The sequence below is a fragment of the Takifugu flavidus genome, chromosome 16 (genome assembly GCF_003711565.1).
Source record: "Takifugu flavidus isolate HTHZ2018 chromosome 16, ASM371156v2, whole genome shotgun sequence".
NCBI lineage: Eukaryota > Metazoa > Chordata > Actinopteri > Tetraodontiformes > Tetraodontidae > Takifugu > Takifugu flavidus.
In genome coordinates this window covers 1,412,810-1,438,332 of record NC_079535.1, presented here as the reverse complement: position 1 = coordinate 1,438,332, position 25,523 = coordinate 1,412,810, and the positions used below count along the sequence as shown (strand labels likewise).

General features: G+C 39.1%; 3 protein-coding genes and 1 long non-coding RNA gene across 7 annotated transcripts in view; 2 read left to right on the top strand and 2 right to left on the bottom strand.

Annotated features, from left to right (window-relative positions):
- Positions 1-25,523, bottom strand: part of LOC130539667 (uncharacterized) — a 173,294-nt gene that overhangs the window by 76,508 nt on the left and 71,263 nt on the right. The window lies entirely within an intron of this gene.
- adi1 (acireductone dioxygenase 1) lies at positions 407-2,501 on the top strand. The gene is made up of 4 exons (XM_057058152.1): positions 407-604; positions 1,183-1,302; positions 1,398-1,577; positions 1,727-2,501. Exons 1-4 carry the CDS (start codon positions 482-484, stop codon positions 1,832-1,834), a joined length of 531 nt encoding a protein of 176 aa, XP_056914132.1. The 5' UTR covers positions 407-481; the 3' UTR covers positions 1,835-2,501.
- On the bottom strand, positions 1,003-18,550 carry trappc12 (trafficking protein particle complex subunit 12). 2 transcript variants are annotated; one of them, XM_057058138.1, is made up of 12 exons: positions 18,477-18,550; positions 16,791-18,049; positions 16,228-16,344; positions 11,437-11,550; positions 10,978-11,116; positions 7,884-7,996; positions 7,587-7,659; positions 6,500-6,573; positions 5,279-5,377; positions 4,094-4,197; positions 3,449-3,536; positions 1,003-3,225 (listed from the first exon to the last, which is right to left on the bottom strand). In XM_057058138.1, the coding sequence occupies exons 2-12, from the start codon at positions 18,036-18,038 to the stop codon at positions 2,983-2,985; spliced, it is 2,412 nt and encodes an 803-aa protein (XP_056914118.1). In that variant the 5' UTR covers positions 18,039-18,049; positions 18,477-18,550; the 3' UTR covers positions 1,003-2,982. The 2 variants fall into 2 exon arrangements, with proteins under 2 accessions (XP_056914118.1, XP_056914117.1); XM_057058137.1 differs by lacking the exon at positions 18,477-18,550 and adding an exon at positions 18,150-18,169.
- The window catches only part of eipr1 (EARP complex and GARP complex interacting protein 1), a 33,446-nt gene continuing 26,559 nt past the window's right edge, over positions 18,637-25,523 (top strand). The window contains exons 1-3 of the mRNA XM_057058144.1: positions 18,637-18,794; positions 19,027-19,110; positions 23,619-23,751. Of these exons, the coding sequence (XP_056914124.1) occupies positions 18,753-18,794; positions 19,027-19,110; positions 23,619-23,751 (259 nt within the window). The 5' untranslated portion in view covers positions 18,637-18,752. The remainder of the gene's footprint in view (positions 18,795-19,026; positions 19,111-23,618; positions 23,752-25,523) is intronic.

The following is a 25,523-nucleotide window of genomic DNA, read 5'->3' as shown; positions in this document are numbered from 1 at the left end:
ATTGGAGATTGAAGGTGCTGATTAAGGCTGCCCTGACTTTTTTGTAAATTTTGGTGGGATAAATATGCGTACAACTTTTTGTCCACCACCATTGTTCTTTTCATTCTTACCTAAATAAAACCTCTAAAAGACAACAACAACAATAATAACCACAATAGGGTCCTCACCCACTGCACCTTATTCATCGTATATACCCCACTAATATAACACTACAAATAACAATGGACTTTGACCATTTTGCGATCCTTAATAACAAGTTTCCAAATGAATTTATTAAAACTATCCCAAAGTTCAACTCCAGTTTACAGTGTACAATACAGTGTATTGACCCTTAATTCAATAAACACTCCAAATCACTAGGTGGCAGTGTTCTACTGGGAACTCATTTTTTAACGTCGTTCCAATTTTGTAGAAGAATGACGTCAATCCTATACAGGAAGTGAGTCGAGATCCACTGCTGGAACTAAACAAATATCTGGCCATGGAGTTAGAAGCCTGGTATTTGGACGATAGCGAGGACGACCAAAGAAAACCTCACAGACAGAACCCGAACCGGGCTGTCTCACTGGAACAGTTAAAGACGCTGGGCGTGTTTTACTGGAAGGTAACCCGATAAGATGCTTACCGTTACGTTAGGCTGACATTAAAGTTTTAAACCACTTCGCCATAACTTATATATAAAAGCTTATAGGCTTATGTTTGCTGTTAACTTTGGCAGCGACTAAAAATGATGTACAAACAAAAACACCAAAGTCGTTTATGCGCAACAAAATCAAACCGTGAATGGTTGGTGCTTTCAGTATTGTTTCAAAATAAAATCTGAAAAATCAAAAATCTTTTTTTCTTTTCTTTAAATACCAGGACAGAACGGAACAAAGGTGTATTACAAAATAACGACAAAACGTTTTTATTTTATGGAAATGAAAATTTAGAAAATAACCAATTTTCGACTTTGTGGTTTTATTTTGAAACTGAATAATGAAAGCACCACCCATACACGGATTGAGTGTTTCAGTAGTGTTTATTTCGCTTAACATCATTGTCAAAACCATACTTCATACACTAAAAGTCGATGCAAATTTTTTGATAGAGCTATACTTTTTGCATCATTATCTGGTATACACAACTGAACTAAACATATTTGTGTTAGAACAGATGTGATTATGTTTCCTGTTCTTGCAGTTGAACGCTGATATCTATGATTCAGATCCAGAGCTGGAGAAAATCCGGAATGACCAAGGCTACTCTTACATGGACATTATTACCATACAGAAGGAAACGTTGCCCAACTATGAAGAAAAGGTCTGTGAAGCACTTTCACCTAAGTTCACTTTCATGTGATTTGTACTTAGTAAAGTAGAAAAACTTGATGGTTTTACTTGACTTGTGCCTGCCAGTTAAAGATGTTCTTTGATGAGCATTTACATTTGGATGACGAGATCCGCTACATCCTTGATGGGAAAGCCTACTTTGACATCAGGGACAAGGAGGACCTGTGGATACGCATTGCCATGAACAAGGGGGATATGATCACATTGCCAGCCGGCATCTACCATCGCTTCACAGTGGATGAGAGTGTATGTTCTTTCTTCATGACATTTTTTCGGCACACTAAATTATCCCATGGTGTCATGTGATAATATAATTATAAGTAGTTGCTGGTTTACTGAGCATCTTGCACACTGAGCTTCCAGATATAGTTAGTGATGAAAGATGTCTTTTGCAGAACTACACCAAAGCCATGAGGCTGTTTGTAGGGGAACCAGTCTGGAAAGCCCACAACCGTCCAGCCGACCACTTTGAAATTCGTCAGAAGTATGTGGCTTCTCTGTAGTGACCCCGGGGCGCCGCTGCAGATCACAAGTTGACTTCCCATGAGAACAGAAAAGAGAGAGCTGGTGCTGTCTTGTGATTCCTGTGGATTTTTGACAGCAGTGAACTTCACTTTCAGATAAAAAGAACTCTAGAAGTTACATGGAGATGATTTCCAGGAAAAAGAGTTTAGACACGAAACTATATTTTACATTGCTATGAAGTGGACATACGGTTGTATTTTACACTACATTTTAAATCAGATGTCACCGTTCACATAAAATGTCAACATATTATATGCTACTTCAAAACAAAAGTATATATAGGTTTGTCAGATAGCCGTGCCTTATTTACTTCAGATGTTTGTAATTACAGTGATGTGCCAACAGCCTTTTACAGAACAAACCCTGTCATTGTATTTCTAATCCAAGCCACATGTCATTTTCAGAAATGCTTAGTCATAAAACAATTTATTTTTCATAATGCATAAATATGATTAACAAAGAAATGTAAACACATATGGAATGCCCTTTAGCCCTGGGGAAAAAAAGACTGAAAGCAAGAAGGAAAAGGTGTGCCAACTGGTGCATGTGGTAAATCAATGTTCTATGATTTAAAAGTAGCTGAGAAAAGATACTTTTTCATCAATGTATGATTTGATAAAAAAAAATAAACGAGGTGGTGGCAAACATAGCTCACTTTTTGACCCAGTGGTCACATGATCCTTATCGTAAAGTTGTAATTACTCCATGGAGATGATGATTTCCCTCTTCATATGACAGGCTAACATTGTGATAGCATATTAATCACTAAGAGAGTAGCATCTTGTCTAAATCACAAGATTGTAAATTTACAAAAATGCCAACATGGGAAAAAAATGTAACTGTCTAACAGACATTCTTTGAGTGCTGTTTTCTGCTCTGACAAAATCTGTCTTCTGTACTGAGCTTGTAAATAAATCTGGGGTTTGGTACCGTAATGGGCCAGTGGGTTCAGTCTTCCATAAACATTTTAAAATGTGGAAAAATGTTGGATCTACTAGATTAATCTGCTGGGGAAACCACTCAACCCTCTGTTGTTGGTGCTCCTGTTACAGCACTTTTTTTATGTGGTCTTTTACACACTGTATTTTCCTCTTGGGGTTAGGCTTCCTGTCAGAGTGCAACAATTTCACACCAGTTTTAGGCATTGTGTGTTGAAACTGTCCCCTTCTCTACAGGCTACTGCCTCCAACAGAGCCTGTTTTTTCTGGGTGCTGCGAGATGATTCCAGCTCATACATAGTGGTTAGGTTGAAGAGGACACTCTCGTGGAGATAGAGGGAAGGGTCCTGTTGGACCAGGCCTTCCAGCTGGCCCAGGGATTCCTTCAGATGGCCGAGATATAGCAGACACACGGCAGCGTTGTTGTTGGCCTAAGAACACACAGCAGGTATAAATACTGCAAGATGACTATACTCAGAATAGTGATAGTGGAAAACTATTAAAGAACTATAATTGTGACTAAAAACAGTCTAAATTTCCAAGTATGGAAGTGAGCTGCTATTGATAAGGGGAATGGATGCACCCATCATGCCATGTGACTCACAAGCTCAAATAGCAATGCTATAATCCAGGATAAGTCAGCTGACCACTTACCACAGGGTTTTTGGGGTCAATTTTTAGGACCTCAACGAAGGATGCGTGTGCTTCAACATAGTTGTTCTGACAGAGGTAGACAAAAGCCCTGAAAAAAAACCCCAAAAACATGTTAACAATACACTAGCCAATATAATATGTTGGTATTAAGTGTGTTAAAACCCTGTTGTACTTGTCTGGCCACAGATTAGTGCAATGTGGCAATTTGCGTAATAAAACAGCAAGATGGACATTTTAGCTATTTTATTCACTCTGAAGTATTTGTGGATGTACAGTTCAATCTCATTGTTGGGATCATCATAAACTGAAAATAGCATGCTCCACTCAACAATACAAATCAATATTTTATCCATCGGTTACCAATAAGTCATGGTCAACTGCAACAAGAAAAACAATCATTAAATCCTTCACATTATGTACGCAGAAACATGTATGTAATATACATTAGTTTCAAGCAATTGTTTGTATTTTGCCCAATTGATGTACTTTTTAACGGCAGGTCACATTTGTTTTATAGGATCCACATTAGTCCAGTTAAAAAAGAGGAAAAGAAAAGGAAACCAAATTAATCAGCTGTGACGGAAAAGTGACAATGAAAAACAGTGTAAACTGAAAACTGATCTGGAGGAGGAAGAAAAGACCCACCTGTTCATCAGCACACACATGTGGTCTGGGGGCTCATTCCCTTTCATCTGACACGCTTTCTCCACATCCTGGAAGTACCTCTCTGCTGTTTTAATATCCCCAATCTGACCAAGAAGAATGCAACAACAGATTACTCTAAGGAAACAAATTCATACCATCAGCAGATGAAAGAACAAAGCTCAGTCCACATATAGTGACTGGACAGTACAAATGCATGTAAAGTTTGCAAAGTATGTCCCCATTTGTCCCTGATCTTTGCCTTTATATTTAACAATGTCCTTTAAAAAAGAAAAATGCTAGAAGAAAATTATTTACATTACTACATGCATCAGTTCAGACAAATTCCGAAAATGTGGCATCAGGAGTGATGGCCACAGCATCTCGAAACCACTCGGCCAAAACTCCACTAAGATTGCATATTTTGTGGGGCTTTTCTGGCCTGCAGTCGCCTCACATCTCACAGATGTGATCCAAGAGAGAAATGGGTGAAGCGGCGAGAGGGTTGTGGCAGCCAAGGCTCGGTGATGAATGGGGAAGCCAAGGTTGGCCCAGGTGATCTGATCCAACCGATTGGGTAGTGTAGTGCTAATTGTTAAGGAAATGAATGCTGCTTGTGACTGAAAGGAGTCAGAATGCAGTACACAACTGTGTGTTGTGTTGGAATGCATGGCGGCAGACCAATTAGGGTGCAGCCCCATGAAGACGCGGCCTGGCAAATGACAGGACATAAAGAAACTGCTGCAAACATTTTGGTGCTAAATACCAGCTCAGGGCTGTTTTCACAGCAAAAGTGGGTCTAACTCAACACAATTATTTTTCGATGACGCAAGAAAGAGACCGAGATGCTTCTGGTAACCTTTTCTTGTCTTTTATCGGAACTATAAAATGGACAATAATAAACAAAAGTCCTTAGATGACCCTATTTCCTGCACAGCATGACAGCAAAACAGAAAAGATGGACAGGAAATAAACATCAACGTGCACTGATAAAAGGGTCCTGGAAACAAGACCAGAAAATGCACCATGTATATGAGAGGGATTACAATTTAATAGTTAAATGTCGGTATGTATGTGTTTTTCTAATTTCACTCAGTTTATGGGGCCAAAATTCTGTCCTCACAATCTTCATATTAAAAATTCTGGGTGAAGATCTGTATGCCTGTTGCACAGATAAATAAAACAGACCTGCAAGAAGATGCGCCCTATTCCACTCAGCACCTGTACCCTCTGCTGGGGCTCATACTGGATGATGGAGTGGTAGGTCTCCACAGCCAGGACATAGTCCTATAAACCAGAATCAAGGGGAAAAAGGTCAATACTACAAAACAAAGGGCAATGAACTGACTGCAACTGAAGGGAATGCAGAAGTCTGTAGAGTGCAGGGTAAGTGAGGTAAACACAAGGTGACGTTAAGTCATGGAAAAAGAGGCACCATTAATCAAACATATGGAGTATTACCAGGGTGATCTGACAGTTCTCCCACCTTCACTCGTTACTGCTGCCCTGCACACAGGGTGACTGGACAGCTGAGTGTAATGATGGAGGTTTGTGTGTGTGTGTGTTTACACAGAGTAAGTCTGGTCAAAGTACAGGAAGTGTACATAAACCATTTAATCGGAACAATGATCTTTTTTAAAAAGAGTGGAACAGTTATTGAAACACTTAACACACAATAGGACAATACAATACTTAACTACAGTAAACAACAAATAACTGCAGCTTGATTTGATTTCAAATTGGTGTGTCCAATATTCTATAGCACTGTATTGATATGGAAACAATAAATATGTAAATAAACCTATAGTGAAGGTCACTTCAAATGAACTAATTGAAATATAGGAGTAAAAAGACCTCAAAAACCATTTAGGAAGCAAAAGACTGCATATATAATTCATATGCTATTACTGAAAAAACAGGAAATCTTTTGAGTGAAAAATGTCTATCTTCATTTGATTATTTATATATAGTATCAATATCGCATTATGCAAAGAATTGGGTAATAGAGACAACATATATTAAAACTAAAACTAAGGTATAGGGTAATGTTACACACTTCATGTTGTATAAGTCAACCAAACCTAACAAAAGTACACATTATAAAAAACAATATAAAATTCAACCAACAATAGTGGCTCCATTGAAATTGAGTCCAAGCCTATACAATCGTGTAATGCCACTTCACACCGCTAGGTGGCACTGTGGGGCTCTCCAGATTTTATTTCCATCCCCCATTTGTGCACTTGCTCTCCTTCTCTTTCACCAACCACAAATGCAATTAGCGGTGATTCTAGAGGGATTTCACTGTGAATCCTCCACCAGCCTGGCATCAGGCATGAATCATACACGCACACAACACTGCAAAGGCGTCCAGACAGAACACAGAGGAACACATTCACTTCATCATACCTTCATAAGCAGGAGACAGTTGGCCATTGAGTACATGACCCGACTGAGACGAGACCTCCATAGATTTAGAGATGCTGAAGCAGACAGAGAGGAAGCCAGAGATGTTTATAGGGTTATTATTCTCTGTTCTAAGTCACACACTCGGATGTGGGTTGATTTTAAGGCAATATAGTACCAGGGAAGACACTGCAGCACACTCTGGTTTACAGATTTTCATTAGACATTTTGCTCTGCGGTAGCCTCTGAGCATGCCTAATAGCATTCAATGCTGTGCCCATGTTCCCGTTTGTTGGGTAGGAGAGCAAATCACTCAGTTGGGGTTTTATGTGTGAAGGCAAGGCCTTGTGTTATTGACTTGACTGACGACTGTCTGTGTGGGCAGATAGAGGAGAGACAGAGGGCAGAGCCACTGAAGTGCTTTCAGAAGGGAACATTTTAGCAGAGGAGATGTAAACTCCAACATAGATTCATTTTTATAATTGTAAATTACTGTCTAAGTGTGTTTATGCAATTTCACCATAAGACAGCTCTTCCTTTACCACCCTAGATTATCTGAATACATGGTTTGAATAAAAAATGATTGTCAAAGTGATAAGAAGTGAACATTTAGCATATAATTACAATTTATAGCAAGTAGCAGTTGTGTCCACTCGAATGAGTGAATTTTAATTGACAGTACCTGCCATACCTGTGCAGATGAGTAGATTGGGTGATTGATCTATATTGATTTGTTTTTCAACAGCTTTTATGTTAAAGATGAGCATTAATATAAAATTACATTAGCTAATATCTTCAATCATTGACATTGATAAAACAGAACGCTAGTAGTGCATCACATGTTTCTATTCTTAGGATCAGTAAGTATCACACCAATTTTCATTCAGCTAAGTGTCACTAGCGATCCCTTATACCACATAGAGTGAATATGATTGTTAGCTGCTAGCTAATTAGTAATGTCTGTCTCCTTGGTGATATATCTACTCAGTGATTGTGCTGATTGGTCATTGCCCATTGTATTATGACCTTAAACGTTGCAGTGTATTTCATCCAAAGACAGTGATGTTTGTCACAGCAAACGTGTGTTTACCAAGCTTATTCTCCTGCGTTAGTGTGATCATGCTGCCATCCTCAGCCATACCGTTGTCCAAGTTGTCAAGAATCTGTCAGGGTGGGGACATATTTCTTTATCAGCATTGACGACATTAGATTGTTATAAATTGCATATTAATTTCAAAATTGTTCTACACTTGGCTGTTTACACAGTTGCACTTAAGGATTTATGGCTAATGTGCTTTTCTGTGGGTGTGTAGCTTTATTGTGTGAGCTGTACAGAGTGTGCATATTTTAATGATTATCATGGGCGATGATGCTCGCGTGTACTAACAGCAAGGCAGACAGATCTGAGACTGTGCAGGCGGTCCAGAGCCTCTTGGGTCTTGGCCAGGTATTGGGGAAGCTCGGCATGCAGCAGCCGCATGGAGAATGGCACCATGGAGCCTGGACAGAAGGGAGGGATAGACGGGGAAATAAGAAACAGGGTGGGGTGAGGACAGGAGAGATGGGGAGGAAGAGCAGGGAGGCAGGGAGGCAGGGAGGCAGGGCGGCAGAGAGAGAGCACGAGATGAGAATATAAACCCATCTACCCACACAGACTGCACACAGCCCTGAAGGCAGGAACCTACAGATGGCATAGAGCTACATATGGCTGCTTATTAAAACCTCTTATCTTGCCTTCTCTCTGCACAGTTCCAGTCATTTGTCTGCGTCACTCCTCAGTCTGTGCATCATTCACCATACTGTCAGACAGAGGTAGGCGTGCACACATGCGCGCTTGCAATACACACACACACACACACACACACACACACACACACACACACACACACACGAATCCTCAAGCTTTAATCACACTCTCTCACTATTATCAGATCAGATCACCGGGCCATCTCTGCTGCTGTTTCTGCCATCTTGTATATCACCATTTGAAACTCAAACAGAACCAGGTGACAGCAAATATTGTGATTTACTGGAAATCAGTAAATTACCACAAAGTGTTTCACCTATATTACAGTATTCACCTCACACCTCTGGAAGGTGAACTCTTATCCCGGTTTGAAATCACTGGCAAACTCAAGAGTGTTCCTGTATTTAGCACGTCCATTTTCACTGAATTCAGAAGAATTTTTAGTCCTTGCTGCTGAAAAACATCCCCACAGCATGATGCCCCACCATCGTGCTTCACTGAGAGGATGATGCTCTCTGGAGTGATAAGATGCATTTGACTGCCAGACATTGTGTTTTCTTAAGCGGCCAAAAGGTTCAATTAATGATCCTTAATGGTGATGCCCAACTTGATGGTGATCTAGGGATCAAGAAAGATTCGCCAACAGGCGAATCAATGCTGATATTAGTTCTTTTCATTAAAAAAAATCAATGTAATGTGTATAATGGATATTACAGTATTGTTGGGTTAGGATTATTTGTTTAGCTTTAGGGACGGCCATATTATTCAATAAATAAATAAACTTTAGCCCGATTTTTCATGTTAATATTACGCCCATTCATATTTGGACAATGGCAAATTTTACCTTTTTGGTTTTACAAACACAGAAACCTTTACATAAGGTTAAAAAAGTATGAAATTACATTCATTATGAAGCAATCTATTCACTGTCAGGTGTGAGATGGGTTATGGAAAACAAACATAAATCAAAATATTGCTAATATTACTACCGGTACTTCAAATACTCTGATGAAATTCCTGCGTGACTATGAGAAATTCTTATGTGGAAGGCCAACTGAGCTGAGCTAGATGATAGGATTGGGGAGAATGGGCAGGCTGGTTCAAGATGATAGAAAGGCAACAGTAATTCAGGTAACATGCAACACGTCACACATTGAATAAGATGGGCGAAGACCACACCATGTGTCATGTGTTAGCTGTTCTGGGTGCTGTTGGCTCCCTCCAATAAATGTGTCTTTTTGTTTTGAAACATCTTGTGTGGTCTCCACAATATTTTGTTCCTCCTGGAATACACCTGGCTGTGACAAAATGGGGGACAATTTTATTGGAGGGAACCTACAGCACTCAGAAACTCAAAACCAGCCAGGTAACCATATCAGAGAGCTGATGGCTTCTTAAGCAGCCACATTTAAAGGGGAGCAGTCCCTCAGGTGTCAACCATCATGGCAAAGCTGAGAGGAAACAGGTCCTAGGACTTAGGAGCTGTCATGGTGCCAAGAACTGAAATGAGGACTTTACAAATAAAAAAACACTGTATTCTTCAAGCAATGATATACAAACTGTTCATTTGGCAGGACAATCCGCCACCTCTTTTAAATATTTAAAATGGTGAAACGGTAAAAGCACTCATTGAGATGTATCCCTAATGTCAACTCTTGTCTACCGGTCAATTTTGATGACAGGAAGAAAATAATATTCTAAGCATTGTAGAACTTATAGAATCACTTGTAGAATCATTTTCAATACTGGAACTTCCACCACCACCCAATTGTTTTAGCATACATTCCCTAAAATATGCATGTTTTGGTATTTATTCTGAAAAAATAAACGTATGACAAAGTGACATTCATAAAACCATTTTAAGCTTGGCAATAAGAAAACATGGAATTCTAGAAAAGATTTATTTTTCATAGACCATTCAACCATTTAAAAGACTCATAAAATAGATATGCGACTTGCGCTACAGCACTAAGAGCTAATGCCAAATTATCTCAGACCACCTAGCAGGGCAAAACGTTTAAACTGAGCAATAAAAAGCCAATCGGAGCTCTCCTTTAAAGGTTATGTGGTGTAGCTTCAAGTGTGTTTTTGTTTTGCTGCCATACGCGTGTAAGCTGTGTGCGATCAGCTATGGTGCTGCTGCCTTCAGTGCGGTTGCCTAAGGCATGTGGCAGATCCAAAGTAATGGGAATACATTAGAGAGCAGATTCATGCAGTCGAAAGAGGGGGGAACAAAAAAATACTGGAGACAAGTAGAGTTGTTGGAGCTTATTGAAGATGCAGCTAAAAAAATAAATGCAGCTCTTGGATGGAACTTTTCTTTGAATAATTAATAGGACTGTAGTGGTTTGCCTGCGTATCCTAAATAAAAATGTGTGGAGACCAGAAACTTGGAGTGTGGGGATTTTCAGCTTCATTCTGATGGTTGATCCATATTTATATGATGCTTTGCTAGTTATCACTCACTGCAGGTGAAATTTCATGTCTCCATTCACCCATTTACTCTCATACTCATATGCTGGTGGCAGACTAAGTCACCTGCTCAGCTGCTCATTGGGACTAACCAATCATGCACAGTCATACATCTAACACAACACAATTGTGGGTCAGTATCTTGCTCAGGATACACTGCATACACTGAGACATGTTACATAGGAATCTATAATAAGATTCTGATATTTATACTGGCTTTATACTGTACATTCTTTGTGTGTGTGAGTGTGAATATACATACCTCGTCTACCAGGGTAAACAGTAGGGAAGAACTCATAGTAGAGGTCTGGCTGATCTAGCTGGCCAAAAGGCTCAAACTCCAACTCAGCATTTTGGAAGAGATTCAGTTTGGTGAGGAGTGCCAGACGTACAAACCAGAGCTGGAATAAATACATGGACATACAAAGAACACATCAAAATATTTTGTTCCACTCCTTTTTCTATGTCTTGTAGTCAGTTTTCTTGGAGGTACATAAAACATCTGTAAATCCTTATATTGTATCAATTTTAAATCCTTTTATTTTCAGCAACGTTTATTTGAGTCTCATCTAAAAGTGTGTAGAAAAGTTGTTATGGAAAAACTAAACCGTCACTGTCAAATCACCGAGTCATTCAATTTAATTGTTCAATTGTTGCTACAAATACTACTCTTCATGAAATTAAAACAACAAAACAAAAACACAACCCATATTAGACACACCTGTAGTGATTCGGTGGTGTGGGATGTTGGTTGGCCAACCTTTCCATATCCCTGTCCGTGAGCGGTGAGCAGCCGTCCTGTCAGATCCACCGCGGCCCGCCAATTCTTGCTGCTCTGCATGTGAGAAAAGACACAGGCTTAAATTACTAGTACCTTAGGAAACACCTACTGTAGCCATGCTTCTGTTTTACTGGTCATTACTCAACTGCTTGACATGAGCAGAGTGCTCATCCCCCCCGCCCTCATATTGACCTTGTCCTGCTCACGGTTTCTTCCAAATAAAACAAAGTTTGTCCTTCCCAATGCTCCTCCCTCAGTAGTCAGATTTTGGGTTTATGTAAAGTGAGTGTGTTTATGTAAAGTGAGTGTAACAAACACAATAAATGCATTTGAACTGAATCCCTTCATTAAATATTGCTGCATTGCAAACCATACTGAAAACCAGCTCCATGACAACACATGATTATAATGAGGGTGTGGTAAAAACCCAATTCCAATACTTTAATTACACATAAAAAGTGACTATATACAAGGGTTTACTAATTCAGCTAATTATCCTGGGTGTAGCTCTTACTACACAATAAAGCAACATATAAATCAATCCAATAGCCAATCCCTATTGTCTTAAAAAGCAAGCACCATTTTTAACATATATTTAGTACTTTTGTGAAGCTGAAATTAATTTTCCCATGCATAAGGTTTCAAATTGCACAAATACATAATTCATGATTCAGACAGCATTTCTGAAATCATTTTTATTTTGATGGCAAATCTGAGCTTTCAAACATCCCTGCCCTAAGCCTAACTAAATATCTAACCCTGACACTTACCCTACCCTGATTCTGATCCCAACCTTAAAACCACGTCTTAACCCTCAAACAGTCTGAAGTTTTGAGGACCTGCCAAATGTCCTCACCTCCTAGTTGGTGCTCAGTATGCAAGTATAATAACACACAGACACACACACAGACAGAGACGCTAGATTGTACAACAGGTAGAAGGGAGGCAGATGTGGTTACGGCTGGACTGTCACCCTATCAACACACATGACTTGGCCAGCTCAGTGAAGACCAGTGCCATCTATCACAGCCAGGGAGGGTTTTTAATTAGTGGGGGGAAAAAAAGGGAGCAATGGTTTTTTCGAATCTTCACTCATCCCTTCTTTTTTATTTCCTTTTTTTTTAAACAGCGATTTCTCCTTACTTTACACCTCTTTTAGTATTCTCTGCCCATATGTAATGAAGCTGTATTCCTGCTGCACACAGTTTTAGTTATACCTGTACGAAATAATCAGCACATTCTACTGGTTCTAATATTTGGATAAGTGAAATCAAGGTGAAAATTATTATTGTATTTACCTCAGGTACTACCACTACTTGACCTACTTCCTTACTTTACTCACTAAATACATATAGAATACAATCATGACATGAATAAAACATTTGCAGCCTTTCACAATATGCTTAAAATATTGTTCAATCTAATTAAGTTGAATCTTTTCTCGAGTAATCAATCATAAGTGGCCTCCCTTGCACCAGTTTAGACTGAAGCGGAGAGATTCCACGGAACTTTACAGCTTTCAGATTTGAAATAATATCTCAGAGATGTGTCTGTAGATAGCATGGCGATATTTTAAAAACGTGACAGATGAGTGACCTAAAGAGGGAAAATGGCCTCTTGTACTTCTGAACTGACATGAACGTCACACAGCCGCCATTTTGTCTCCCACGGGCAACAGCTAGATCGTTCAAACCGAGTCACTCAGAGATTTTCAAACACACAATGGCATATCAAACTCTTAAAAGGCATCATTTTAGCTCAAGGCTTATATGGTAACTTTATACGACACTCCCTGAGATAGTTCCACTCCACATCTAACTTCTAAGTGATGTTCCTCTGGGTAACATCAACCACTGATTGACTTGTGGACTGCTGGATATCTTTTGATGGGATGGTTGTGAATAATAACAGCATAGCCCACTTCCTTTGTCCTCTGAGACATCACTGAAGATGGTGTTCAGGGGTTTCATCTTATTTCACTTTCCTTTGATAGGGGGTGTCCATAGCTATTCCTAGAGAGTGGGGATCCAGCTAGGTTTTCTGTCCTGAAGGTAGACAACACTTTTACCTGGGATATCATTTTCATTAGTGAAAGCACATTTGTACCTGGCAGGACCCAGTATCCCATTTTGACCTCTGCCAAGGGAGGAGGTTATGTGTGTGTGTGTGTGTGTGTGTGTGTGTGTGGTGTGTGTGTGTGTGTATATATATATATATATATATACACACACACACACACACACAATTACATTGTAATGTTGTTTTACACATTTATACATCATATGAACCATTAACTGGTAGCAAAGCCCAAGGAGGAAGAAAGTATTCATGAACATTCATCCAACAAAGATTTTGCTTCAAAAACTTCAAAAGCAATGAACTCAATGACCTTAGCGTCACTAAAGTCACCACAATACCACTTGAAATGGATGGCAACTATGTAAAAATGTTATGATAATGCAAGCTAAAGGTTGCAGCAATGACATTGTGTGATACAGTAGTTGGATCTTTGCAGGAATTATCAAGGTGTCTTGATTATTGTTATACCATTATTGCCATAAATAACTGTGCTCCCCACAGAGCCCCAAATCTTCAGCTGAATCTCTTCTCCACGGAAGCTGAGCAAGCTCATGGATCTTGTGATCTTGTCAATGCGCTGCCATGATTGATAAGACAGCTGTGACATATCTACTGAAGCTGTAGATATATAAATGATCCTTGGTTGTTGGGATTTCCTGAGCATGACGTACTTTTATGCTCTTCTATTTAATTTGTCTGACTGAAAAAAAACAAGGCTCAAATATCTGTCTGGTGGAGATCAGGCTCTGTTGATAGGATGTCCAGTGACAAAATCAGGACGTGTCCTTCAGGTACATCAATGTCATTGGGCAATATGAAAGTATGAAAGGCGACCCGGGCCGTCCCGCTAATTTCCCGGGTTAATGGAAGGGTCATTTTGGACGAAATGCCACAACACAGTGTCGAGAGAACACGCTATTTTCAGGCAGTGTGAAAGGGGCTTCACACACACGCACGCACGCACGCACGCACACACACACACACACACACACACACACACACCTTTTACATCCTCATAATAAGAAGCTTACAGTTACTTAATTTGTCTCATTACTGATGGGTACGCTCTGGCAACAAAGTAAAAACCTGAGTCAAAAAGGCAGAAATTTGTCAATTACAAGATGGGGCAGTATTCTTGTCTTGTATTAATCTTTTCACATTGCATTTGTGCCTAGGTTATGTGTGTATGAAGAAATGGCCTGTGTGCATTTAAAATCTGCTTCTGCAGTATGACTCATGCTGCGAGCTTATGGCACATGACAGATTAAACTGTCAGTGAGCTTTACCAAAGTCCAAAGAAAGATTTCAGGGGATCGCTGATTACAACGAACAGCAAAATATGGTTATGACATGAAAAAAATAACCCTAACCTGTAAATATACATATTTTTCATTGTGGATTGTGAACACACTATTTTAATTAAGGACAACACACATCTATTAACTGAACGTTAACACGATCATACAGACATCCCTACAAATATCATGTCACAACAAGCTACAGTTCAAATGCCCATGTCACCACATTTTGCAGATTCTTGGGTGTGTTTATGTTGCAAATTGCATATTATCCTTCTCTCTTATTCAACAATCTCACAATAGCTTTAATGGTTTTCTGTCATAGTGGATATATTGATAGAAGGATATCAAAGCTTGACGTCTGTCAGTGATATGCCACCAAGACAAGGATGTATGAGAAACACACACCTGAAACTTCTAGATAGCAAGCTTTCTTAAAAGAAAAGCTCACATCTGAATGGCATTTACGAAAACACAATGAAAGGACCAAGACACCTCTGGAGAACTTAAGAGAAGGTTTCCCTCCAAGACCATTTTCCTGGTGTTATTCACACCAACCATGGGAACAGTGATATCACTAATACATCATTACAGTATTGAATTTGATCCCCGATCCTCCTTTGAGGAAAGTTTTTTCCTGACAAGAATAAACAAAAGAGAACTTTGGTGAAGCACACTTGGGCCTCTGTCTCATTTGTGTAATTGCTTTGCGTTTCTCTCTCGCCCACCCTTCCTGTAGATCGGCATGTCCTCTCTGTCTGACTCTTCTTTTGCCTCTTGCACAAGGGAGCCAACCACCACATTTACCAGATGGTGTATGATCTTCACAGACATGCATGCTCACCTCAACCATAAAATACAGTCGACTGCTAGCTGAAAGCACCATCTTGTGTTTGTATATATAAATGTCCAGAAGGCCCTTGAAATATGCAGAGCAGTAGTATGCATAATACATGAGTACAGCAGGAGAAAAATATCTCTGCTCTGTCCCTCGTCTCCACCTTCCATCATGTTGTCTTCTGCTTTGCATATGCTATAGAACACAACTGTCTTTCAGAATCATATGTGGGGCAGAAAACTAAAGTGAATCATGAGTACTGAATGAATAGTCAAGATCACAGCCAAGGGGGAAGACTTGTAATGGTTCATATGCTAAAATAAATTAATTTCCATTGTTATTCACATTATTTAAAGCTCTTAATTAAATGAAATATACAGACTCCATCCATCATATCCTAGATAAATATAATTTTCCAGAAATGAAAATTGACAATCCAGTTAGTACAGACACACACACTAATAGAGGTTCGCAGTAAAGGGTTAATTTGTTTCTGTCTGTGCACAAATTACTCACAATGAGCTGTTTGAGGCCTGTGAAGGACTGTTCTACAGCATTGGCAGTGAGAACCTGACGCTTCATTGCCGTCTGTTCTCCGAGGAGTCGAAGCATTAGGTCTTTCACAGCATCCCCCTACACGGAAACATACATCAAGAGTAAAGCTTCATATTTTAATGAATGCAGATAATTGATTCCATTTTATAAAATTAATATTCATTTGGACCACCTTCTCTATTTCTCCTTTCTTGTAAAATTAATTACATTAGGATTTTAAACTAAATATACTTGTGTTTGTATCAATTTCCTTATTGATTTCCTTTTCAAATTATTTCTGCTTCCCAATAAATAAGAAATGAATTCACACCTTTATTCCTTTATAAATAAATTAAGGATTTAAATGTGGTGTTGCTATATCTGCTATATATTTGCTATAAGATTCCCTTGTAGACAAAAAGGAATAAAATTACTGTCAAACTGTGACAAGTAAAGAGGTACATGGAAAGTCTAAACAATAAAAATGGTAAATTTATTTACACAACATACTATTAAGAAAGTTATTCAGTTATTCACTGTCTTACCTGTAGGTTGTCAAACTTGAGTCCTGGCATGGTAAGCTTGCTGGTGTCCACAAATGCTGGATTGTACCGTTGGGTTGCCACCTCTATCAACACTTTTTTGGTTTCCTCAGAGGGTAGCCAGGCATCATGACGCCGATCCACTTCACTCAGGTTCAATGCCTTTGCAAACGGGTCATCACTGGCTAAAAATACAGCCTGAAGCTGGTTAAAAGGCTGTGGCTGAGGGGCTGTGGCAAAGGGTTCAGCTTGAGATTGGCATACAGGAGATAACATATGTGGTGGATTGGAGACGGAATTTGTGACAGTAGAACTGTACGTAATTCCTTCAGGAGTGCAGACCGAAGTAGGTGTGGAAGAGAGCTGGCACTCATTGGTGAAAACTATAGGTGTTGGGCTGGGTCCAGAAGGCAACTCAGCATTTGGGTTTGAAACTGAGATGAAAGAGGATGGTGCTGTAAAGGAATCAAAGAAGTCCGAACCTGGATTTGCCTGTTCATTATCTGTAAAAAATTTACTGAGACTGGGGCTCGGCTGGCAAACGAGAGGGGTTGTCATTTTGCCGAGAGACACTACCTCAGTGCTTCCCCCACCACTTCCCATGCTGAGACTAGGGGACTTTATGAGGGTAGGCTGGAATCCATCAGGCATCAGAGATTTTGGTTGTGCACCCTGGCTGAATATGGTGCATACAGGTACAGGCTCACCTTTTGGATTAGTGTTTTTTTCCTGTGGCTCACTAATAACATCCGAGGAGATCTGTCTTTCAACATCAGTAGGAGCACAAGCTGTGACTGGCATGGGGATATTAGTCTGCTGCAGGGGATCTTCTACTTTCACATCAAGACCAACATTCCCATGTTCCTCGGCTGGTACTTGAAAATCATTTGTGTTCTGCCTCACACACTGTTCCTCTCCTTCACCTGTACGGTCAGTTGAATTTTCCTCTTCCCCTGCATCAAAGAAATTGTCAATAGGAGCTACATCATCCTCTTCACTGTTATTTGGCGAGTCAGAAATGATGACGCTCTCCATCATGTTGTCGTTGAGCTTGTCTATCAGGCTCTCTGAAGGAGTGGCGCTGCTGTCCTGTGGAGTGGTGTATTCACCACCAACATCGATGCTCTCTTCTTGAACAACATCCGAGGATAGAGTTTGAGTGGCAATGGGCTCAGGCTCCCTTTGGTTTACTTTTTCCACCGATATATCCAAGCTGACTGGCCGCTGAGCAGAAGTCTCCTCACTCTCCATCCTCTTGAAATCTAAACATGGCAAAAGGAAATTTAACATTAAAGTATATTTTGACCGAAAGCCACAGAGATTTGCTTAAGCTACGTTGCCGGGTAGTCTAGATCATGATACCTAAGCATACAGTCCGTTTTGTTACTGTGATGTCAAGTGGTAAAGCACATCAACACGTACATAGTGAAAAAGGATTGGTGCTTTTATTCATAAAATAATCAAAAAGAAAAATCCACGATATATCATACATTACAGGGTATCTAGCTAATGCTACATTAGCTACCGTATTATGATTTACCAGAACAAATACGAGAGCAAATTTCAATAACAACAGTTTACTGCAAGGCTCGTTCTGCACCTAGCCAAGAATTTATTCTAGCTGTAATATCTATATTGCAGCAACATACATGAAACAGAAGCTAAAATACAATGTATTGAGTTTTTAACCTTTGCAGGAGCTAACAGATACAACGGAAGTGGGCGCGCTCAGCTGTAGATGTACGGTGTTCGAAAGTGGACAAACCTCATATTCTAGGGCTCTTTTAGTATTCTTGAATAGTCTACGCACTAAATAGATACGCACCAACACTGAATTGCTACCTTTGCGTACTGTAGTCGCAAACTTCGCGTTTGCCAATTCTCCAAACGCGGAAGCGAAGCTTCTGGTCTCATCAGACAGTTTTATTTTTGTGAAGAATAGAAAACGCAGAACGAATCTGGGAAATGGAGGATGACGCTCCTGTTATATATGGTCTTGAATTCCAGGTACGGCTCCGGTAACATTCCAGTTGCACTGCAGTTTAACTGTAAATCTAAAGTTAAAAGCTACATTGGCTCTGGAAAATGACCAGTTTACATCTGCTATAATTGTAACATTTGCAGTTTGAATGATTCTACTTTGTGACTTATCGTGTCTGCACAGCACTGTGTTTGGTAGTGCTATTGTCTATTCAAAATGTTCATGTTATCGCAAACCTGCGTTTTGTGTTTTTTTTAGGCGAGAGCACTCACTTCTCAGACAGGTGAAACGGATGCTATTCGTTTCCTTGTGGGCACACAGTCGCTGAAATTTGACAACCAGGTATGAACAAATGGATATCAAAAGAATGTACAGGAGCATGCAACAGGCACGCTTTTACTGGCAATTCCAAGTTTTTGCCTGTATTTTTAAATGCAATCTTGTGCATTTAAATGCCAAAATGCCTTTTGTGCAAGTCTTGTCTGAAATGTTGCTGTCAGATAAAGAGCTACAAGGGAATAGTGATGTGTTGTGTGAAACTGATGCTAAATTTAAGTTTGCACAGTCAAAGCTTGAAATGTGTAAGATTCAAAGTCCAAAACAAAATGCAAGTAAGATGCCAAGTATATGATATTGTAGAACTTTCTCAGAAAATAGTCATGAATCTTATTGTTAATTTATTAGTTAATTAGGCTAGGTTGTATATAAAGACATAGATTTAGGCTGTGTTGCAGAAAAAAGTGTAGAAATACCAAATAGCAAGTTGGGAGTTAGCTTCAAAGATTACATCTACTTTTTTAAAAATATGTCCGTTACTCTGAATATGAAATGGTGACAATGGTAACCACTGCACGGGGGTAGAGTATGAAGGTTCTAGGTCCATACAACTGGGGGTAATACCTTTTCTGTGCCTGTCTGCACCTTCTCCTTGTTTTTGTTCGGGTTCGAACCAGGTACTCTGGCTTTCTCCCAATATCTAAAGACATGCTTCTGGTGGCTACTCTAATCGTGCTTTTCCTCTAGCACCTGCTCAGTGCGACTCGACTGGACACAGTACAGTTTAAACTGACCAAAGGTGTGAATGACAGTGTGAATGCTTGTCTGCGATGAGATGGTGACTTGTTCCAGTTTATCTGAAGGGAGCTGGGATAAGCTTCTTTTATTGGACTGTTCATTTAATTGTAAAATAATTGTGAGTAAGCTGTTTCTGAAACCTTAAGCAGTTGAGTTACATTGACAACACCTGAATAATTATGAGAATAGTCACACAAATTGGGCGCACTTCTTTAAAAGTAAAATTTTAAGAGGGTCAATTGTCATGCATTTTGACATTAGTCTGGAAAAATCTTTATTCACTTTGACTTTTAAGACTTAATTATAACTTGATATTTAAATGCATGTAATGTACATGGCTGAATGACCTTTATTGTTACATTAATTCATTATGTGCGTCACCTAAATAAATTCTTTGTGGCAATATACCAGGATAATCTGCATGTCCATGACTAACCAGACCACAGTGATTTTTTTAAATGTATATTTACCACTGTTAGGAAGAAAAAAACATGATATTTTAATTTTTGATATTTTATTTTAATTGATAAATCTAATGATTTATGATAGTGTTGTTATACTATTAAACTCAAAATTCTACATGATCAGAAATCATGATTAGTTTTTTTCCCAGGAAGATACATAAATGTTAAATTCTGTTTAATTCTGTAAAAATCTATTGTCCAACTCCCTTAAATGTTTTAATCAGGATGGATATAGATTTGGACCATTGTCACAGGTAGAAGAGATGGTCTTCAGTCCTCAATCCTCTCTTCAAATCCAACAATACAGATGTGTGCCGCCAGTCATGCTAATAAGATCTTGCATAGGTCATTACAGAGACACATCACAGAAACAGTTGGTTGGAAACAGGAGGAAGAGAAATAATTAGGTCTCAGAGAGAGACAGAGGGAAGGGCGAGTGGATTTTCTGCCAGCCTAGGAAAATTATTTGAAGTTCAAGCCAGGGGTTGTTGCTTGCTGAGAGTTGCTTGTTGAGAGTTGTGACAGTACATCATAATCTGTGGATTTTTGGTTCATTTATTTACTTTCCTTTGCAGGGAGGGTACCGGATTTAATCCAAATACTATAACTGAAGAATAGTTCAGAAAAAAAACACGTTCTCAAAATGTTCCACTAAGAAAGCAGTGACTTAGTTATTAGTAGTGGAAGACATTTTTTATTTGAGAGCAGGTGGCAGCTTTGTCCTAACAACAGCAAAAATATCTCCTTTAGATTCTCCTTATCCACCCACTAAGATTACTACGACTACTAGAGCTAGATTGCTAGATCATGTCTATCATATTTTGTGCAAAAGTCCAACAAAAATACTCACTGTTACATATACAGTATAGGCTTTTGTTTTAATTTAAATGTATTAGATATGTGACATATGTTTTTCTAACAAATACTACCTGCAATTCAATAATAAAAACCCTGATGGAGAGTATTATACATCTCTATTCAACATTCTCTATTATTAACCTGATTTGAATGTCAGTGAAGATTCTCTTGGTTATTCCATATAATAAGAGTGACAATTGAATTTGCTTGACATTCACTTCTAAACCAAGAAGCATCTTCGCTCTATTGCACTTTTTGACAGTGATCAAAAAAGGTGTCCCACCATTTTTTTTTTCCCATTAGCATTGCAATTTCTCAATTGTGGACATTGATTTGAAATGTTCCCAGCATTGTTTAGCTGACTTTGCCTAAGTTTGCAAGGAGAAAAATGCTTTTTTGCCTTCTTTTTAAAAAAGAAAAATTGGCATTTCAGCTCTGATAGCCTGTACTGTACCTGTAAACCCACTGGCCTCTCCACCTCCCATTAAGCATAATGCTGGGTAGAAATGTCCCTTTTAACTTGCAAAGCACCTCTCTAATCCCTTAGAGACCAATACCTGGAATGACAAATCGGAGGGCTTGATGGTATGGCATTTAAAGCTGCTAACGAGCTAAAGCTGTTGAGCTTGGCACCTCTCACCCCCTCGCTGTACTCCTCCACTCTGCTTACTGTCATCTTTGCTGCTAAAGAGCTTTAGCAGAGAGGCCCCTAAAGTGGGGACCATGAGCCAGCTTGGCTTTATTCCTCTCTCACCCCCCTTTACCAGTCCCCTTTTCTCTTTCACAATGCTTCACTTCCTCTTACCATCACACATAATTAAAAGTGCCGGGCAGGTTGCCCAAGTGGCTGAAGGCTATGAGTCACTCTCTGGGACTAAGAAAAAGGAATAAATCACCTGGGGGAGAAGGGCTAGGACTTATCCTACACCTTACTTAATTCAGTGGGACCCTATTACTGAGCCCTCCAATTACCCTGTCCTACTGCCCTGAATTTATTTGGAAGCACCGCTTCCACCACCATAAAACTCTACCTTTGCATAATACATTTTGGTCTAATGCAGGCCTACCCAAGGTCATTAGATGCTTAGGTTTTCCTTTCTCTTCACACCTCCTCCTTTCATCCCCTTGCTTAACCTGTAAAAGTCATATTTCGAAAGGAGCGGATGTGCATAGTTATTGACACGGTGACACCATTAATTGTTCCCCAAGGTGCTGTAAATGTCTCCCTTATGGAAGAAACCACCATTACTTTTCTGAGCAAACCTTGAGACCCACAGTATTTTGCTGCATTGTAAGTGATGAACCACTTTCAGTCAAGGATCCTCAGAATAATTTTCCATGTTGTGAAAAGAGTCCGCTCTCTTTACTGAGCTGTTGAATGTGCTATTATGTACAACTTAACCCTGACACCACATCTGACCGATGTCATAAAGAAGCATAGGTGTTTGAAAAGTATGTGTGCAGTATTTTAAATGTGCTCTGTATGTGCAATAACATCATGCTTTAGACTAACTGTGGTGGCAAAACTATTACACTCTTCCCAGTATTTCTCTAATTTTCAATTAACAGCTAGGAAAGAACAGATTTTCTATGTTGATATTACAGTGTTTACAAAAATGAATGGATCTGTGGTCATTTTAATAAGACTGTAGAGTTGAATTTAAAGTTGCCACTCAAACGGAATTTGAAAAAGTGTAAAACTAAAGCATTCTTAATAGATTGCAGCCTTGTTGTTTCTAATAATAATTTTAGGAATGAGTTAAAACAATTTTGGATAGTTTTAACATATTGAAATTTAATTTATACCTACAAGAGATGTAATACATTTGATTTCAAATATGGGCAAGACATTTAATACTTAATTCTAGCTACAAATCATTATGATCTGTCTGACTCTGTATCAGCTGACCTTTACTATCAGTTCACTGCTTCGGCATAAAAATAAAATGCACAGTTGGGGTGGCACCACATTGTTTCAGTGAAGTTCAGGTTTACACGTTATTATCATCACTTTAGAGTGGATTTTGGTTCCATGCAGCTTGAGCTTGCCTCTGTGCACAGTGGTGAGGGAAGAACAGAATTAAGACAAAAGCAAAGTAGCATAAGTCATATTTCTATATACATCCCAGTGGCAGAACATGGGGCCACTGGGTCACCGACCTCCCTCATAACAAGGGGAAAAATATTTATATTTTTACAAATTCAGTTATAAATATCATTTTAATGTGTGCGTACATGAAATATGAATTATATAAACTACCCCCAACTAAAATTCCTTCACATCAATAAATACACATCAGCCTCATCAAAAATGTTTTTCACCAGCTGCCACTGATGCAGACACACATCTTCCAGTATATACAGTAGAGACTATATATCGATATGTACTGTTGTTTTAAGTTAAGCTTTATCCTAATGCATCTCTCCTTGTCTCTGCTTTTTCTTTTCCTTCAGATTCACATCATAGAGTTCGATGATGAGAATAACATCATAAATAAGAATGTCCTTCTACACCAGTCTGGGGAGATATGGCACATTGCAGCCTGTCCTGCAGATAAAAGTGTCCTGACCACCTGCTATAACAAAAGTGAGTCCTACAATTCTGTCTATTTAAAATGCCAATCTCTGCCTTTGCCATCTAAAGCCCCGAGGCAGTAAATTAAAAAAAAAAGCATATTTAATATCAGCTCCCACTGCTGAGGTAATCAATAATAATGTGTTGACATGAGGTGTCAGGGGAAAGAGTGGTGCTGTAGCTTTTATGGTTATGTGCAACTTACCTGTTCTATTTCTTTGGAACAGGTTAGCTGTACTAGATAGTGCTGCCAAATTGTAGAAATCTAAGTAAGATTTTACACAATTCCTCATGTTTAGAACATGAAGAACAAAATCTTTCTTTTATTAGAGGCTAGGCCAATGACTAGATTTACGTTTATGGTGTTCTGCCATGACTGTTTAATTAGTAAGAGTGTGATTAGCTTCCTTATGCCAAATGCTGTATATGAAATTTATCTGAACCTCCCTGACACAAGTGGAATTTTTAATCTTTGATTTATGTATAAATGAGAAGTAGGAAATGTATGTACAGTAGATACTCCATTCAAAACATCGTGATCAAAAATATTTGATGATAAATATTTTCTTCTATATAAAAATACAAATCACCGTAACCCTAAATCAATGGTCCCATCTAGGGGTAATGGGAGACAAGCAAGTGCATTGCTTATGTCCAGTCGACTCCGTAATTTTATTTGAATGGGCCGAGTGATGGTGCTAGCCAACAGAGGCACCTGTGCTATTTTTTAACTGCAGTCTCCAAAATGTTCACATCAAATGTCTGCAGTTGCAGGAAGGATCGATTCTTCACCAATAGTGAATGGCTTCATAGCCTTCGCAACACGTTTAGCCACCAAGTAGGACGCTCTTAGTGCACTTTGATTTGTTGATGTGGAGGCCCTGAGTAATTGGCTCTGTTCTTCATGTTCCCACTTTTTTTCTTTCAAAAGGCTTCCTTTGTAATGCAGGGTGCTTGGTCTCCAAGTGGAGAGGCAATTTTGAAGGCTTCAAAGACCCTGTCGCCACATATTGAAAAGTGCAGGCTTGGTGCGTGGGAATCACCTGCCATGATAAATCCACATTTTAAGTAAATGCAGCTCTCTTTTTGTTAGTGGTCATAGGCTCTTCTTCTGCCTCCTCACCGGGCCTTTCCAAATACATCTGTTTTTGGCTCATTTTGCTAGGTTGTGAGTTGAATATTATTGTAAATGTGCCACATGACCGAGACAAACATCAGTCATGTGTTACATGTGTCATATGAGACAAGCATCTTGACATGCTTCAAAAGTAAGTTATATATGGATGTAATGGAGATAATTTGGTCATTTTTCAAAATAAAATATTGTTCTGACTCAGACTCGGTGTGGCCCGGTACCAAATAATTAATTTCTGTAAGCATCGGGCCTTAATTTCTCAAGTTATTTGCAGTGTCAATTCCTATTTTCTTTTTCACTAAAGCTGATGCAGGTATCTGTCCTTCACAACCTACAATGAAAATAAGCGGATTAAAGCCTACTGTAAAGCTCCGTAGTGAACATACATGGCTGTGTAAAAACACAACTATAAACACAAAGACAATACACACATAAAGTGGCTCATCAATCTACACGCAGTACCTCACAAGGACAGCTCAAGTCCAGAATTTTAGAAAATTTTAGAAAATGTTTTTTTTTTTTAAAAAAAAGGAAGGAATGAGGTAAAAAAAAAAAAAGAACCTATTTGGCAATTGACATAATTTCTACTGTACAGCTTGCTAAACCAAAGGTATATACATGTACAATACACAGGTTTCATATAGTGTTG

Excerpts from the sequence above, each read along its gene's own strand:
- trappc12 (XM_057058138.1), bottom strand. The coding sequence starts at position 18,038 with ATGGAGAGTGAGGAGACTTCTGCTCAGCGGCCAGTCAGCTTGGATATA. Across the intron at positions 5,378-6,499 it reads ACTGTCTCCTGCTTATGAAG|GACTATGTCCTGGCTGTGGA; the intron begins GTATGATGAAGT and ends TCTGGTTTATAG. Across the intron at positions 4,198-5,278 it reads TAGGGCGCATCTTCTTGCAG|ATTGGGGATATTAAAACAGC; the intron begins GTCTGTTTTATT and ends CTTCTTGGTCAG.
- adi1 (XM_057058152.1), top strand. The coding sequence starts at position 482 with ATGGAGTTAGAAGCCTGGTATTTGGACGATAGCGAGGACGACCAAAGA. Across the intron at positions 605-1,182 it reads TGGGCGTGTTTTACTGGAAG|TTGAACGCTGATATCTATGA; the intron begins GTAACCCGATAA and ends CTGTTCTTGCAG. Across the intron at positions 1,303-1,397 it reads TGCCCAACTATGAAGAAAAG|TTAAAGATGTTCTTTGATGA; the intron begins GTCTGTGAAGCA and ends TGTGCCTGCCAG.